This window comes from Globicephala melas, chromosome 2 (assembly GCF_963455315.2).
Source record: "Globicephala melas chromosome 2, mGloMel1.2, whole genome shotgun sequence".
Lineage (NCBI taxonomy): Eukaryota > Metazoa > Chordata > Mammalia > Artiodactyla > Delphinidae > Globicephala > Globicephala melas.
In genome coordinates, this window is record NC_083315.2 from 18,421,150 (window position 1) to 18,438,169 (window position 17,020).

A 17,020-nucleotide genomic window follows, 5' to 3' on the forward strand; every position below is an offset into this window, starting at 1 on the left:
CACAGGTGGCTTAGCTGCCTGGGCATAGTGGTTTTGCTTGGTAGGCTCAGAGCTGGCTGTATTCTCAGCTTTTTGTGTGTGTGCTTGGGAAATTGTAACTGTTACCAAGAGCCTTAGATTCAGAATGAGTTGGTAATTTTCCATTTCTTGTTGTTTTTATGATAAATTTATTTTATTTTATTTTATTTATTTTTGGCTGTGTTGGGTCCTCATTGCTGTGTGCGGGCTTTCTCTAGTTGTGGCGAGCGGGGGCTACTCTTCGTTGCGGTGCGCGGGCTTCTCACTGCAGTGGCTTCTCTTGTTGCGGAGCACAGGCTCTAGGTGTGCGGGCTTCGGTAGTTGTGGCTCGCGGGCTCAGTAGTTGTGGCTTGCGGGCTCTAGAGCGCAGGCTCAGCAGTTGTGGCGCACGGGCTTAGTTGCTCCACGGCATGTGGGATCTTCCCGGACCAGGGCTCCAACCCGTGTCCCCTGAATTGGCAGGTGGATTCTTAACCACTGCGCCACCAGGGAAGCCCTCCATTTCTTCTTAAACTAACTAGAAAATCAGATTAGTCTAAGATGTTTTTGATATCAGAGCGCAGCCAGGGTAATAAGGCTGTGCTGAACAAATGGAAGAGTACTTGTCTGGCAGGTTGTGTTTGATTGGCTTCCACTTTTGTTGGCCCCTCGTAGGGTCCCTTCTGAAAGGCACTCTGTGGAGGTGGTTAGGTTTTAGAAATGACATTTTATGGTATGAGTTGAGAGCAGACACGGGCACACCCAGGGGCTTCCTGAGGCCTGTCCCTCATAGATCTTGGGTCAGCCCAGGGCTGGACCTGTTACCCAGGGCCATGCACTCCCCAAGCACAGGCCTGAGTCGCTACTGACTCACCTGAGGATGGCCTGGGCAGGGGAGCGGTCAGTGCACACCTTCCCCTCCCCACCCTCACCCCCAGCAGGCAGGCATCGCCCTCTGGAACACCTGTGTCCATCCCACGGCAACTTGGGTGCAGTGCCCTCTGCCACTCTCTTTCACTCATTTTGATAGTTTTATTTCAGCTCTGTATTACAGTGCAGTGTTTAATAAGATACTGTCTTCCCTTTTTAATTCTTTAATAGTTCGAATAGTAATGTATCTCAAGAGTAGACTGATACTTTGTCTTATTCATTAGTTTAATAATTTCTGTGTTCCTACAAGAATTAATTTATATAGGGGACAGGTGAAAGAATAGGATAGAACTTGTCTTGTTGAGTGTCAAGAGAAAAGATGGTAAATAATGATTTTGCATATTGAAGGTGCAGCTGTTGGCAGTGATGTTGAAAGTGGCCTCTGAGAACAGTTTGTACTGCAGTCCACATTTGAGGCTCAGAGTGATCAGAGCGACTTGTGTGATTATTAATTTGTTCTATGACTGAGACAGTCTGTTTGTCTCTGCATATACCTTTAGGTTAAATGCTGCTGAAATGAGAAATGACATGCAGACTTTTCCCCTCCTTCTCAGATACCAAAATAGCCCTATAGTTTGTATCAGCTCTGCAGTAGTATTGGTCTTCCTTAAACCAAGCATAACCTTGCTTATCTGGAATGAAACAATATTCCTATTCAGCAGTAAATAAGTATAATCTTTACTTGTTTAATTTTTAATGTTTGTCTTCCCATTTCATGGTATGAAGTTCTATCAACTCTCTTTTCCATCTAAATGACTGCTGAAGTTTCCACCATTTTAGAGTAAATTTCTTTGTTCTTTGAGGTTGGAAATTTTTTTTTTAATTGGGGTATAGTTGTTTTACAAAGTTGTGTTTCTACAGTACAGCCAAGTGAAGTAGTGTTCCTTGTGCTATACAGCAGGTTCTCATTAGTTATCTATTTTATACATATTAGTGTATATATGTCAGTCCCAATTTCTCAGTTCATCCCACCCTACCCACCCTTTCCCCCCTTTCCCTCCTTGGTGTCCATACGTTTTGAGGTTGGAAATTTAATGGTAGGATTGAAAACTCTGTAGCACTGGTATACTTAGAAAGAGAAGCTCTAACACTCTCTCCATTTTGAATGTGCAAAATAAATATGCCCACAGAGAAAAACTGGAACATATAGAAGAGTTTAAAAAAAAAAAGAGAGAGAGAGAGAAGAAGCTCCTGTGCTTGCCTTATACAAAAGAAGTACTGTGAACATTTTTGTGTAGTTTCTTCTAGTACTTTTAAAAGCTGAATTTATTTAAAATGAAACCACCACCACCAAAACAATAAAACCCAAACCTGTATAGCATATAATTGTGGTGACACTGTGTACAAAATTTTGTATCTTCCTTTTCACTTAGCGTGATAAATAGAAGTATTTCCCCAATTACAAATGTGTGAGCTTTTTATAAATATTTATTTATTATTATTTTAATAGCTACACATTTTTCCTTATAGTAAATTTGCCACCTAGCTATTCAGTCCCTTATTACCGAACATTTAGGTTATTTACAGTTTTCTTTTTCCTATTATACATAATGCAGTAATGAACATCTTCGGGCTTAAAGCCTTGTCTGCATGTGAGATCCTCTCACTAGGGTAGAATCCCAAGACTGAAGGACGTCTGCACAGCAGCCTGCACAGGACATCTGCACAGCGGCCTGGAGGAGGGTCGGCTGGAGATGCCAGTCTGCCCGCCTCTCTCAACCCCTCACAACCTTGCCCTTTGCTTGCTGGCCGGATGGAGGGAGGGGTGCTGTGCACCTCGAGCCTGCTGGGATCAGAGGCGGGCCACTGGGCGCTGTGAGGAAGAGGCTGGCAGTGACTTACACACAACCTTGCATCACTCTTAACTCCTCAGAAGGATGATACTGGTGACTCTTTTACCCAAGGGTTTCAAAGGGCCTGATGTAGCTGCAGACTCTCCCCTTCCATTGGATATAGTAACCATGGCAGGATGACATTTCAGTGAACTCTCTTGGACATTCTAATTATGGAAGAAAATACCTCTTCCCCCCACCAGGTGAAGGCATCACTGAAATCCAAGCTAATCCCTGGTAGTATTTTTCTCTTCTCAAAGGACAGTTCATTGAATCATGCAGACAAGTGACGTTTCCTATTTTCAACATAGTGACATTGGCTGACTGAAATTCAAAAATAGAAAGCAAGGATATATTTATTGATCCATGGATTTCTTGGAATGCTGAGAAAAGTATTGGCTTAAAAACCAAATTTCACGGGACTTCCTTGGTGGCCCAGTGGCTAAGACTCTGCGTTCCCAGCGCAGGGGGCCTGGGTTCAGTCCCCGGTCAGGGAACTACATCCCACATGCCACAACTAAGAGTTTGCATGCCGCAACTAAAGACTAAGACCCGACGAACCAAATAAATATTTTTAAAAAATCAAATTTCAGCAAACCTGGTAGATTGTGGTAGGAAAAAATGGAATATATGTGGCATTCTCCCCTCCTCTTCTCCATCACAAGGAACCTACCAGAGGGCCTGCTCCCACTGTGCTCCCCATGGGGTCGCCGCTGAGCTGCCAGCACAGAGAGGAGGCCCAGCACCCGGGCCGCTGCCTCTACTCCTCTACTCCTCCACTTGGGCCTGAGGACGTTGGGCAGGCCCTGGAGCCTGGAGCTCAGCGGCAGTGCCTGGCTCCCTCCCTCTGGTCTCTCACCAGGTCTTGAGAGGAGAGGGTCCAGGATTAGTACTGAGCCCCTGGCTTTGTGCCATCTTATTGAACACTGTTTACTAGATTAACAAGCCAGGGAACCTGAGTACATCTGCCTCATTTCTCTTTTGCAGTCATGGTGACCGTTTTAATGGCAGACTAGGTAGGTCCTTGACTGCATGTCCTCCTTGGCTAGGTGTCTCAGGTTTTGCAGAGGAGTAAGGGTTGTCGTGTACCCTGGCGTGTGTATGCTTGCACTCAGCACGTGCTCAGGGTTGTAAAGTTGCATTCACCATTCGCCAGATAGTTTTGGAAGGAAGACATGTGCGTTCCCGTCCTCTCCGTGTCTCTGTGCAGCCTGGACCGGAGCCAGATGTGCAGCAGGGCTGAGCACTCAAATGGAGCAGAAGAGAGTTAGCACCGAGCTTCTCTCATGCTGGGCTCACTGCCTTAGTATTGATTCAGCTTTAGAAACGAAATGGATTGTTTAAACCTTTTTGGTTTTGTGATTGTTTAAATTCAAGTTTTATTAAACCAGGCAGGAGGTCTGATGGCAGGATTCTGAGGCACATTCATTTGGATCTTCCGGTGCGGCTTTTCTGAATGCAGATCTTGTCCATCTGGCTGCCTGTTATCCATCCCTCTGAAGCTTGACAGACTTGATTAAATGCAGAACGACTCTGCCTTGGCAGTTGCATCTCAGATTTTATCGTTAGTTATGCATCCCATTTCCTTGTGTCTGAGGTGACCCTCAGAGGCCACAGTATTCCCTTTCTTTCTATTTCCCCCAGAATCGGGATGTTCAAAAGGCAGGTTGTAGTTGTAGGTTGAGGTAGGAGGTAAATTCTAGATTTAACCTTTTCTTCCTAAAATATAAGCTATATATCAGGTCTGAAAGTGAGGAAAATACCGATGGGTGATGATCTCACTTGCAGACGTGACTATGAATTTGACCGCCAGGAATCATAGAAGTGCTCTAGATGACACATTGGGACGGAGAAAACAATCTTCAGATCCTGCGGGATAGAAGTGGCTGTAACAGAGGTGGAGTTGCTCTTCCTCTGTCATCCGTTCTGTTGTGCTGTCTGACTCAAGTAGGGGCCAGGTCGTTCCTCTCCCCTCTGACAGTCCTGGGGTGCTGCACCCTGGTGCCCACATCCTGGTGTGTCACCCACCCAACAGGTTTTCTCACACGTAGGTTCCACTGTATGTCTCCTGAATTGTATCTTCTATTTTCCTGTCTTTGGTGTGATATCCTTTTATAATCTTGTTTTAGTTTTTTATTTGTTTTATTTAGTTTCTTTAAGTGCTTTCAGATAATTCCTGATTTACATAGCTGTGATTTCTGTTTTTAGCACTTTCTTCATCTGCTTCGGGTGTAACCCTCATTTACATGGCTGGTGGTGGCTGCCTTTGGGGGAACACTTGGTGTTACTTGGTGAGAATTTGATCTGAGGATCTCTTGCCACCCTCTTGCTTGTGTTCTGTGTTCTTTGTGGCAAGTATGGGCTTTCAGTGGTTTTGTGTTTGAAAGAGGAAATAATGTCTGATTTGTTAATGGGAAATCTCAACATTAGTAACTTTGTCCCTGATGTTATTCGATCCCGCCTGCTTCTAAAATGCATAAGTAAACCTTTTTTGTGGGCTGAATGTTCTTTGTGCGTGTATGTTTTTATCCCCAGCGCCCCCCTCTCCCCCCACCCCTCACTCTACACGCAATGTAACTTGCTTCCCAGCAGCCTCAGCTCTCTCTTGGGCTCTCCATGGCACTGCCCCTAGCAGAACACTTGTCACTGCCCCAGCCTGTCTGCTTCCCCCACCCCCAGATCTAAACACTGGGGGGCCGCAGGGGCTTTCGCATTGTATTTCTTGCACACGTCGAGTTGATTCTCAATATAAAGATTTGTCAACTGTTGAATAAAGTAATAACGGGGACTCAGATGTCTCTACTAGCTTTCAGGGTGTCATTTTGGACACTTTTTAATTGTCTGCAATAGCCAATTTTATCAGTGTTGCCCATACTAGACCTAGTTATTTGCCTGATACTAAAATATCAACGTTCCAAGTGATGTTTTTCCTGTTTCAGTGATAGCGCTAATTCATGCCTCAGGAGGATCTGGTTGCTAGGAGATTCTTTTTGAATTAATCTACATATGAGTTGATGCTTGGTCCTTGCCAGTTTTTCTTTTCCTTTTTCTTTCCTTTTTAAAAAAGCTGAAAAGAGCTACTTCACTTGATCATTCTTTTATGTATTTCCATTATTCAGCTTGTTTGTTAATTATTGTTGAGCATTTGGACTTTGTACACAGGGTTCCTGTCCTCAGTTGGTACTGACTGGAGGGGATGAAGACCCCACTCAGCCTTTAGGTGGGGCCCCCGGATCCTACTGGCTTTACCGTGTACTGTCTCTGATCATCACAGGACCCAGTGGCCTGTCAGAGCGTTCCTGTTACCATCATCCTTATTTATTGAGACTCAGAGAAGTGACATGATTTGCTCACCAGAATTCAGTCTTCTAGTTTTCAACTGTACATTTTTTATCTTGTTCTCTGCTGGACTTTAAATACTGCAATGTACGCTTATTTTATGGTCTGTAGCCAGCTCTGTTACCGCAGGTTCTCTAGGGCCAGTCTCGCCATTTGTTGTGTCTCTTGACCCTTGCTTGTGATGGATCGTTTCCTCTGTGTCTTGCCGTTTGGGATGGTGAGCCTGTCTTCAGAGGGCATCGTCTGGCGGGGTTCAGGGACACAGGCTTCTCCAGAGCGGTTTGCAGTTACTTCTGCCAGGCACCCAGGGATCTCACTGGCATGTGACCAGTTTGGTGTAAATTTCTTGTCACAGGGTTCCCTGCACTACACATGCAGAGTAGAGGGGAACTCCAGAACCATGTTAGAGATACAGACAGACCTGTGGTTACCAGTTACTGGGGTGCTGGGAGACATTTCTCCCACTGAGGCCCAGCTCCTTTCTCATCTGGGTTCATAGATAACTTTTTTTTTCTAATTCAGTTTTTGTTGTAATTGTAGCTCTTCGAGGGTTCCAGACATATATAAAAGCATCTTTTCTAACTTGTATCCACTCTACTGGCTTATATCCTATCCTGCAGGACATTAAAACAAGGTGACTTCCAAATCAAGACATTGTAAGTAAAGAGGATAGAATTAGTAATTATACCAGGGTAATAGATGTGAACCAAGACGTGTGGTCACCTTGGTTGAAGCCCAAGACCCAGCTCACAAAGCTGGGAAGCCTTTGTTCTGCCGGAAGACTCCAGTTCTCTTTTTGGTTAGAGCCTCCGGCCATTTCCCTAGCTACACACTCTAGGCTTTTAAATGGATGTCTTATGTTTTATCTCACATTTCTAAGTGCTTGTAGTGTGAGAGCTTTTAGGTCATCTAGTCTGCTGCATTGGTGGAACAATCTGTCTTAACGTTTAACAATCTTCAACGTTAGGATCTTTCTCTCCTTTGGTTCATGTTAACGCAGAATATTTGAAAGAGACAGTGGAAAGACTGGAGAGAGGGTGAGGGACGGACAGAGGAAACATATGGGGAGAGAAAAAGAGTGAGTAGAAGAGAGACTGAGAGACAGGTTGGAAAGAGGGAGATGGAGAGACAGACAGAGAGCACCTGAATGGGAGTCAGATGTGTGTTCACAGAGAGGTGCACACAGAGACACATACGTCCCGGCGCAGACCCAGGCTGAAAGGGGTGCACCCCGGGACATGTACTCACGGATCAACGTGGAGAGTGAGAATGGAAAATAACCCAGTCTGAGTGTGTTAGAATAATCGTAAAGAATCGTAAAGAATAAACGTGAAGTCGGTGGCGGGGGCGGGGGTACAAAAGATGGCTTTGGAATTAACTGGAATTGTAGTAACAGCAGTTTGCTGCCACGGCACCAGCTACAGAAGTTATAAACAGGGATGCTGATGTGGGCGCCTGGGTTTGGGGCTTGCCTGGTGGCGACTGCATGGAGCAAACCAGGGGGCCAAGCTCTGTATTTTGGTCTCATTGGCCCTAACGAATGGAGATAATCCCTGATTTTCAGGCAGTGGGTCAATAGTGACTAAAAAATAAAAGTAAGCCAATCTCATTTAAAATCAACAGGCGTTATTTGTTGATTTTTCATCATTGCTTTGCAGACCCTAGTCACATTTAGCAATATGACTACCTAAAATTGAAATTAAAAGTTTGAGATTATGACCATGTCAAATATTTGTCTACAGATAGGAAACAGACCTGATGGAATCATCTTAAGATTAAGTTTGGGATTGTTAGCTGACCACAGTTGGCCTTCGAATCTAAGTTGACTTTCTACCACGGAGTTCCCCAAACTATCAAGGGATCACAGGATCCTTGAATCCTTTGGGCTCTACTCACTGATTGTCGAGGCCGAAGTGAACAGCCCATCTTTTGGATGATTTGTTGGAACAGTGATCAATCTGGGGCTGGCAATGCAGAGAAAGGAGGTAGGAGGTAGGAAGTCTCTGATTTTGCAGGTTGTTTTTTTTTTTAAATAAATGTATTTATTTTATTTTTGGCTGCCTTGGGTCTTTGTTGCTGCATGTGGGCTTTCTCTAGTTGAGGCAAGCAGAGGCTACTCTTCGTTGCGGTGCGCAGGCTTCTCATTGCGGTGGCTTCTCGTTGCAGAGCACGGGCTCTAGGCACGCGGGCTCAGTAGTTGTGGCGCACGGGCTTAGTTGCTCCACGGCATGTGGGATCTTCCCGGACCAGGGCTTGAACCCGTGTCCCCTGCATTGGCAGACGGATTCTTAACCACTGTGCCACCAGGGAAGCCCCAGGTTGTTTTTTTTTTTTTTTTTTTTTTCCTTTTGCGGTACGCGGTCCTCTCACTGCTGTGGCCTCTCCCGTTGCGGAGCACAGGCTCCGGACGCGCAGGCTCAGCAGCCATGGCTTACGGGCCCAGCCGCTCAGCGGCATGTGGGATCCTCCCGGACCGGGGCACGAACCCGTGTCCCCTGCATCGGCAGGCGGACTCTCAACCACTGCACCACCAGGGAACCCCCAAAGGTTGTCTTTTATGTTTCCTCGTCTATCCAAATTAGACCCAGCACAGTTTAGGCCTTGCTGCACTGTTCTGTTTTCCTTTTTTCTAAATTTCCAAACCATCAGTGATGGATTATGACTCCCACTTATCTTAGGCATTATTTTATCACACGGATCTTTTATAGCATTGGTGCTGTTTTAGAAGCTGAGATGAACAATGGTGTGACATCTGTGGAAAGGACAGAAAAAACTACATTATGTGGCATGGGAGAATATAGTCATCCCTTGGTATTCACTGGGAATCGGTTCCAAAATCCATGGACGCTCAAGTCCCTTATATAAAATGGCATAGTATTTGCATGTAACCTACCACATCCTCCTGTATACTTTGTCTTCTCTAGATTACTTACAATACCTAATACTATGTTAAATTTTATATAACTAATTGTAAATATGCAATATAAATGTTATACAAGAAGTTGCCTATGTGTGGCAAATTCAAGTTTTGCTTTTTGGAACTTTCTGGAATTTTTTTTTCCAACTATTTTTGACCAAAGGTTGGTTGAACCCATGGGTGCAGACATGGAGGGCTGACTGCATTGTTAATTACACTAGGTTCCCAGCTGTTAGATTTATTTTCACTTTTGACTAAAGGAATCCTATCATGCCTTTTACTTAGCTGAAACATGGACTGAAAGCAGTGTGACTGAGTATTTCTGTTATCACCTGATAGTCTGGCAATAGAGTCTTAGAATGTTCTGTTAGTATTTTAATTTGACATGTGTCTTAGTAAGTATCATCAGCATAAAGAAGTGGTTCCAAACTGCTTCCTAAGCATTAGGTTGAAGTCAACCCTAGGAATTCTGTCACATTTCCTAAAACTGCCTTTTCTCGCTGAAGTACCCCCGCCTCAGAGGCTGGTTTATCTTGTCATGATGGATCATCTTGTCATTGTAAGAGGTAGGAGGACCTCTGTCACCAGCAGGGAATGCCGAAGTTGTGAACGTCAGGACCCCTTAGGGAGCAGAGATTGGATGACGGAGGTTTAACACATTTAACTGTCTCCAGGTTTGACGTGTGTCTTCAGCACTGAGCCAGATGCTGGGGCACACTGTTTATCAGTACCCTAAAATTTTAATAGCATTGTTTATGGGGCTCCTATTTTGTGGCGCGAGTCCTGCTTATTGCTTTTTGTTGCATAACTGCTATTCTCACAGCACTCCTCCGGGTAAGGTGTTACTCACCTGCTTTATAGCTGAGGGAATGAAACCTGGAATAGGATGGCAGTTTGCCCGAGGCCATAGAGCTAGCAGATCTTATATATATCTTATCACATATCTTATCACATATCACATATATATATATCTTATCACATCTAGATCTTCCACATTATAAAACGTGTTACTTTTACTCCACCATTTGAGCTTCTCCTTGGGGAATGAATGATTCCTAGAACTCCAGGATTGTCAGCTTTCAGCTTTCAGCTTTCCGGATGTGGGTTTTAGAATTTATATTCTTGATGGTCTTCCATCCTTGTTGTTTTCTTTACTGGTACTTCTCACCTTCAGCTTAGAAGGATACTCTACTAGATCAGGGACTTGATCTGTTTTGTTCAATTCTGTACCTTCAGGATGTGGAACTCAGCAGTACCTGGTACCCAGAAGATGCTCAGTGATGGTTTGTTGAATGAGTGAAAAGTGTGGCAGGTTGGACTGGCCTTGACCACCCCCCAGTGGTGATATTCGTGGTATCTAATAGGATGCTCATTTACCCCTCCACAGTTAATTATGAAGGCATCTCTGAGACAGAAATAACATGTGATGCATTATGAAGGCATCTAAATACATGTTTTGTCTCACCATTAATTGACTATAGCCCTTTGAAAATGAAGAATGCATTCTGATGACCATGAGATAGTTTGTGTGGAGAACTGGAAAGGTAAAGACACAGACATGGTTACCACGCCAAAGTAGTCTTTGGTATCAGCAGGACTGAACACAATGCCTGGCGTAGAGTTCAGTTTAACCGAATTCAACTGTATAGCCTTGCCAGGGGGAAAAAAAAAGCAGTGTAAAATTTTTGACTCTTAGAGTCCATTGCTTTGTTTGAGAGCTTTTTTGTTTTGTTTTGTTTTTTAGATGTTGGGGGTAGGAGTTTATTAATTAATTATTTTTGCTGTGTTGGGCCTTCGTTTCTGTGCGAGGGCTTTCTCTAGTTGTGGCAGGTGGGGGCCACTCTTCATCACGGTGCGCGGGCCTCTCACTATCGCAGCCTCTCTTGTTGCGGAGCACAGGCTCCAGACGCGTAGGCTCAGTAGTTGTGGCTCACGGGCCTAGTTGCTCCGCGGCATGTGGGATCCTCCCGGACCAGGGCTCGAACCCGTGTACCCTGCATTAGCAGGCAGATTCTCAACCACTGCGCCACTAGGGAAGCCCTGAGTGCTTTTGTTTTAAGCACACTACTCTCTTTCTCGCAGGATTTGGTCAGAATCTTCTTTCCTCATTGTTCACTAGCTGGTCCTGTGCACTAGTGGTGACTAAATTGTAAGTCATCCTGTAGGCTGTGCTGACCTTCCTACAGAGCTGTTGGCCCCCATGTGTGTCACCACCCAGCTCATCTCGGGGTCTTTCAGGGATGGGGATTCACTCTTCAGTAAGGGCAGTGACGTCTGTTCATACGACACTGAAATGGCACACAGCCAAGTAAATATTTACTTATTTGTTTTTGACTGCGTCGGGTCTTCGTTGCTGCGTGCAGGCTTTCTCTAGTTGAGGAGAGCAGGGGCTTCTTTTGTTGCAGAGCACGGGCTCTAGGCGCGCGGGCTTCAGTAGTTGTGGCTCGCGGGCTCTAGAGCACAGTCTCAGTAGGTTTGTGGCGCACGGGCTTAGTAGCTCCGCGGCATGTGGGGTCTTCCCGGGCCAGGGCTCGAACACATGTCCCCTGCACTGGCAGGTGGATTCCCAACCACTGTACCACCAGGGAAGTCCCAGCCAAGTAAATATTTAAAATTTATAAGTTACTCCTCTTCTGGGTGGGTTAGTACTCAGGTACTTCAGGAGCTCGATGGGGGCAGGTGGGAGCTGTGTGTGCTCTGGAAAGGCCCGTCTGGGGGAGAGCTGGGGCACTGGGAGTCTCCAGGAGGGACTTGGGGGGCGGAGGAGTACTTGACATGGTGGTGACTTCAAAATAGGTACTATACTGTCAGAACCGACTGTAGCAGAGTGCTTTATTTCATCCATAATCTCTAATTTTAAGCACAATAGCCTGTGAATTTCTTCTTTTTAATTCTTGCAATTCAGAAGCATCCCTGAGCCAACGGGGAGCGTCGCCTTCCTCGGAATGTGCTCCAGTTTAGTTTGTTGTGCCCGATCCCTGACTGCAGCGTGGGGACTTATTTCTTCATGGCTAAAGTAGCGGTTTATCATGACTTCGGAGTGTAAGTTTGAGTGACACAGCAGGTTTATTTTGCTTGGCTTGTGAGAAGGCTGCCTTTTCCCATTTTTGTTCCCCCCAAAGTTGGAGTTCCCTTGCCAAAGCACACACTGTGAATAACTTTCTGTATTCTCTTCAAGGTCTGGGGCTGCTCCCTGTCTTAGGAAACACCTGGCAGTTCCTTGTACCTTTGTTTGGTGCCATTTTGCATATTTAAGTCAGGCTAGGTAATCGGCCTCTGTGGCTGGCCCTCCTTCACAGCAAGGGCGCCCCGAGCACTCTGTCCCTTCAGGCCTGGCCTGCACGAGCTTGGGAACTTGGCCTGTTGGCTTGCACCTGGGCGTAGGGTTTACTGTGCACGCCACAGTTATGGAATATGAATCTGCTTAGGATTGGAGAAAATGCACACCAACTTGCTGTTAAATCCTTTTGTAAGTAATGTCCTGGCAGCTCATGAGATGTTGCCCCCTAACAAGTGTAAACATTTGGATGTGCTTTCACATAAAATTTAACTGATGATCTGTTTCCCTCAGCAACATTGCATTGCCCTGTGTCCAGAAACAAGTCCTTGATTTTTCTCTTTGTGGAAACTTCCTGGTTATCTCATCTAGGATCTAGATCCTAAAACTTAAATTCCAGGGAGAACTTGGAAGCCAGCTTTAGGGGCTTCTGGATTTCCTTCCGCATCAGCCTCTACCTCCCTCCTGTTCCAGGCTCCAGTCCTTTTGGGGCACTGGGGATCTGAGCAAGGTCTGGCCTAACAGGGACGGTGGGGAAACTCTGGACTTGCCGCTGGAGACCACAGCTCCCAACCCACGTTCTGTTATCACCCCGCTCGACACTTAGCTCTCTTGGCCTCACTCGCCTCATCTGTGACATCACGTCAAGCCCAGAGCTTGAAGGCTCCTCTGAACTCTTCCTGACTTGCTCTGTATCATTGAATGGGTAGAAATGATACCTGGCCTGTCACCCATTCAGGAAACCACCCGGGACATAAGCGAGCATTCTGGTCAGGCTCCTCACAGACTCATTTTTACCAGAAATTTCTGGCCTAACTTTATCTAGTACAAATGGAAGCAAGTTTGAAAAATTGTTTCCTCTGTCTTTCTCCTTCCATCAGAATCCCTTAATGCCTTCAGCTGTGAAACCACTATATATAACTTTAATACTTGTTACAGAAGAAGGACCAGATAATAAAGATAGCGTTTGCGATTCAGATGTCGCTTTCCTCAAGCCCCCAGCGGGAGGTGAGCAGCTGTAGTGCAACGAGCCATCGGCTGATGTAGGAAGAGGCCTCACCTCAGAGGTCTGCCGAGGGGTCTCTGTGACAGGTGTTGCCTCCTGGATACATGTGGCCATCCTTGTTTTTTCTTTCCTTTTATCTTTGACTGGATTAGCTATTAAACTAAGGATAGATACCATCTGGTTTTATTGGTGTTGATTAGATTTCTTTGCAAATTTACTGAAGTAATGGAACTCAAAATAGTTTTCATTCTGATGTTGGAAGCTGATTTGAAGACCATTCTGACTTTCCGGTTTTTTTTTTGTTTTTTTAATTTATTTATTCATTTATTTATTTATTTTTGGCTGTGTTGGGTCTTTGTTGCTGCGCATGGGCATTTCTCTAGTTGCGGTGAGCAGGGGCTACTCTTTGTTGCGGTGCGCGGTCTTCTCATTGCGGTGGCTTCTCTTGTTGCAGAGCACGGGCTCTAGGCACATGGGCTTCAGTAGTTGCGGCACGTGGGCTCAGCAGTTGTGGCTCGTGGGCTCTAGAGCGCAGGTTTAGTAGTTGTGGCACAGGGGCTTAGTTGCTCTGCAGCATGTGGGATCTTCCCAGACCAGGGCGTGAACCTGTGTCCCCTGCATTGGCAGGCGGCTTCTTAACCACTGCGCCACCAGGGAAGTCCCTCCATTATTTTTGATCTTCTCTCTTCCCTCCTCTAACTTTATTCTTTTGTTTTGCTTAGCCATTCTTTCCCTGTGGAATCTTTTTGTTTTTGTTTTAATTGGAAGAACTCTTCTGTGATCGGATTCTAATTGTTTATACTGGACTGACAAGCCTGTAGCCCTTGGAGACTGTTCTAAGGCAGGATTACAGAGCCATTTGCCAGTGGGGGAAGAAGGGGTACGAAGTGAGGCAGAGGGTGAGGACTGGGTGCTTGGGGGCGCTGGGGTCTCAGGTCCTGTCAGTTGTGACTGCTGTGGTGGGGCCTGGTGTTGCCAATGATCTGATTTCTCAAGAGGAGCTGGAAACACAGACCTTCTTTTTTCCTTTGTGGTCTGTGTTTGAAATGTAAAAATCATTATCTATTGGCTCAAATTTTTTACAAAGGAAAGAAAATGAATGAGTCAAACAAAACTTACATTCATGGCCCAGGTTATGCCCACAGATGGCCAACTTGAGCTTTTGCTCTAAAGGATTAAGTTTTCAGAAAAGGACAGTCTTGATTAAGCAGAGTGTGTAGATGCTGATTTGGCTGAGGTATTCTGTTTTAGTCACTTTAACAAGGAAATATCACTCGCTTAACTGGGGGTTTAGATGAGTCAGTTGTAGCACATAACTCTCCTTAATTACGTGTTAGGACTTTGTCCTGCTATTCTGTAGTATCCTGGGTGCAGAGCAGACTTTTAAAAAGAAAATGGAGTTTTCGGCTAATAGATCTCCAGCCAAGTGTCTAATTTTTTGTATGACTTTCTCAAGTTTCTAAATAGCAGTGTTCTCAGTTGAACCTAGAAGAATCTGTTAGCACAGTAACTGTTGGTTTTTTCCAGAATCCTTGAATGTATTAGTAATTTAAGATTGAAAATCTTGACTCCCTTTAGTTATCAGATGGATATTCATATATTTTCTTTTTCTTTCTTTAAAGATTTGAACATGGAATTCAATCCTTCAGACCATCCTCGGGCCAGCACAATATTCCTCAGTAAATCTCAGACGGACGGTAGGTTACTGATATATTTATGCTTCTTTCTTTTTTTTTTTAAAGAAGACTTACGTTGGCAACTAGCCTGTCTTGATTTCCCAGGATAAAAATAGAATCCCCTTTAGTGACCCCTAAGGATATTGTTTGGTGGTGGTTTCCTTGGGGTTTCTTTATTTTATAGTTATGCTTTTAGAATTTACTGTTTGAAGCAACTGTCCTCATTTTGCCAATCAGCTGGATTGGTTCTAAGTAGTTTCTACCCCGAGAATCAGAAATTTTCCTTTAAAAATTGATCTTTGCATAAATTCTCTAAAGATCAGAAGAATTAGTATGTAAAAGAAGGTATAATATAACCCTAAATTAAAGCGCCATTGTCTCTGTTGTGTCATTTGAGAACCGAATTGAGCCTGTACACTAGGGGTAGATGTTTTCTTTCTGTCAGACTCCTGCTAACCAGTTTGTTCTGTGGCATGGAATTTCTCCTGGGGGATTTTCCACTCTTTTCAGCCCTTGGCTAATCTCACTGTAAAGGAGAGAGAAAACACACAGTATGGTGAACACAGGCTCTCAGTTGGATTCCTGTAGAAAAGAGTAGCGGAAGGGGACTTCCCTGGTGGCGCAGTGGTTAAGAATCCGCTTGCCAGTGCAGGGGACACAGGTTCGATCCCTGGTCCGGGAAGATCCCACATGCCATGGAGCAACTAAGCCCGTGCACCACTACTGCTGAGCCCGTGCGCTTAGAGCCCATGCTGTGCAACAAGAGAAGCCACCGCAAGGAGAAACCTGAGCACCACAACTAGAGAAAGACTTTGCACAGCAATGAAGACCCAACGCAGCCAAAAATAAATAAATTTAAAAAAAGAAAAAAAAAGAGTAGTGGGAGGAATTTGTTAAATGATGATACAGTGATGAAGATGTTATATTACAGTGCTGGAGCCCTAGTGATTCTAGCCCTGACTCTTTTGGCAAATTGCTCAGCTCTAATTTTGACGGAGTCCTAAACTGACTAAAAAATAAACATATTTAAGACAGTAAGTTCATTTATAAGAACTGATAACTCCTCAGTTATGGTTAGGTGACAACTTTGATGTAGTATAATGCTGATATAATATTGGCGCTCTTTAATTAAGCAGGCCACTGACTTGATTTGAGAGAATTTGGTGCATTTATTAAAAAAACAGTGTTTCCAAGAGTGAGAATAAGTCTTCGTAGGTATCAAATACTTGTGAAATAAGTCTAGAACATATTGGGTAAAAACAAAACAAGACATTTTTTCTTCACTTGGTGAAGTGGGAGCCCATTGGGAGGGGTAGGTATTGCCAGGCAGGAAAGTGGCGATGGGGTGAGGGTTTGGGACAATGAAAAATGGGAATCAGAAGCAATTTTTTGCGCTGAATGTAGTGCTGTGAAAACAAGTTACACGACTGGCATATTTTCATATTTGGTTCTTGCTTCCTGTGAATTTAGGGTACAGACCAACATCAGTCAGAAATTTTTCTACCTAGATTTGTGTGGAATGGAATTAGAGCCTCTAAGTAGATGACACATATCTTGGTTGCCACCGGGAGAGGGATGGCAGGATTCTCTGACCTAACAGCGTCCCCAGGTGTAGCTTCCCCTTCACCTCTGCTCCACCTCTCGTTCCCTTCCTCTCCTGCCTGGATCATCAGGGTATCAGTGACTCTGATCCTTCTGTTTTTTGCTTCAGTTTCTCAAGTGCTGGCTCTTTCCTTTCAGTGTAAACCTACTTGGGTCTCACAGGTTAAAAACAAGAAAAGGAAAAATAACTGACACCGTCTCCCACCTGCCGAGTGAAAGCCCTGGTGCTGCCTCCTCCTTCCCTTTCCCTTTGCTTTCCCACTGGCCTCCTCCTCCCTCCCCCCATTCTGTGGCGTGACCGCTGAGGCTGCTGAGGACACGGCCTCCGGTGGCTCCTGCTCTCGTGTGGCACTTGCTCACACAGGCCGTATTGCTGAAGACAAGTCCAACTAATGAACACTTGCCTTATAGATGATGAAAAGAAATGGGTTTTTTTAAAATAGG

The 17,020-nt window shown here is 44.9% G+C and overlaps 1 protein-coding gene across 1 annotated transcript in view; it reads left to right on the forward strand.

The window, feature by feature from the left end:
• Positions 1-17,020, forward strand: part of CCNY (cyclin Y) — a 127,930-nt gene that overhangs the window by 79,547 nt on the left and 31,363 nt on the right. The window contains exon 2 of the mRNA XM_030837024.3: positions 14,921-14,995. Within this exon, the coding sequence (XP_030692884.1) occupies positions 14,921-14,995 (75 nt within the window). The remainder of the gene's footprint in view (positions 1-14,920; positions 14,996-17,020) is intronic.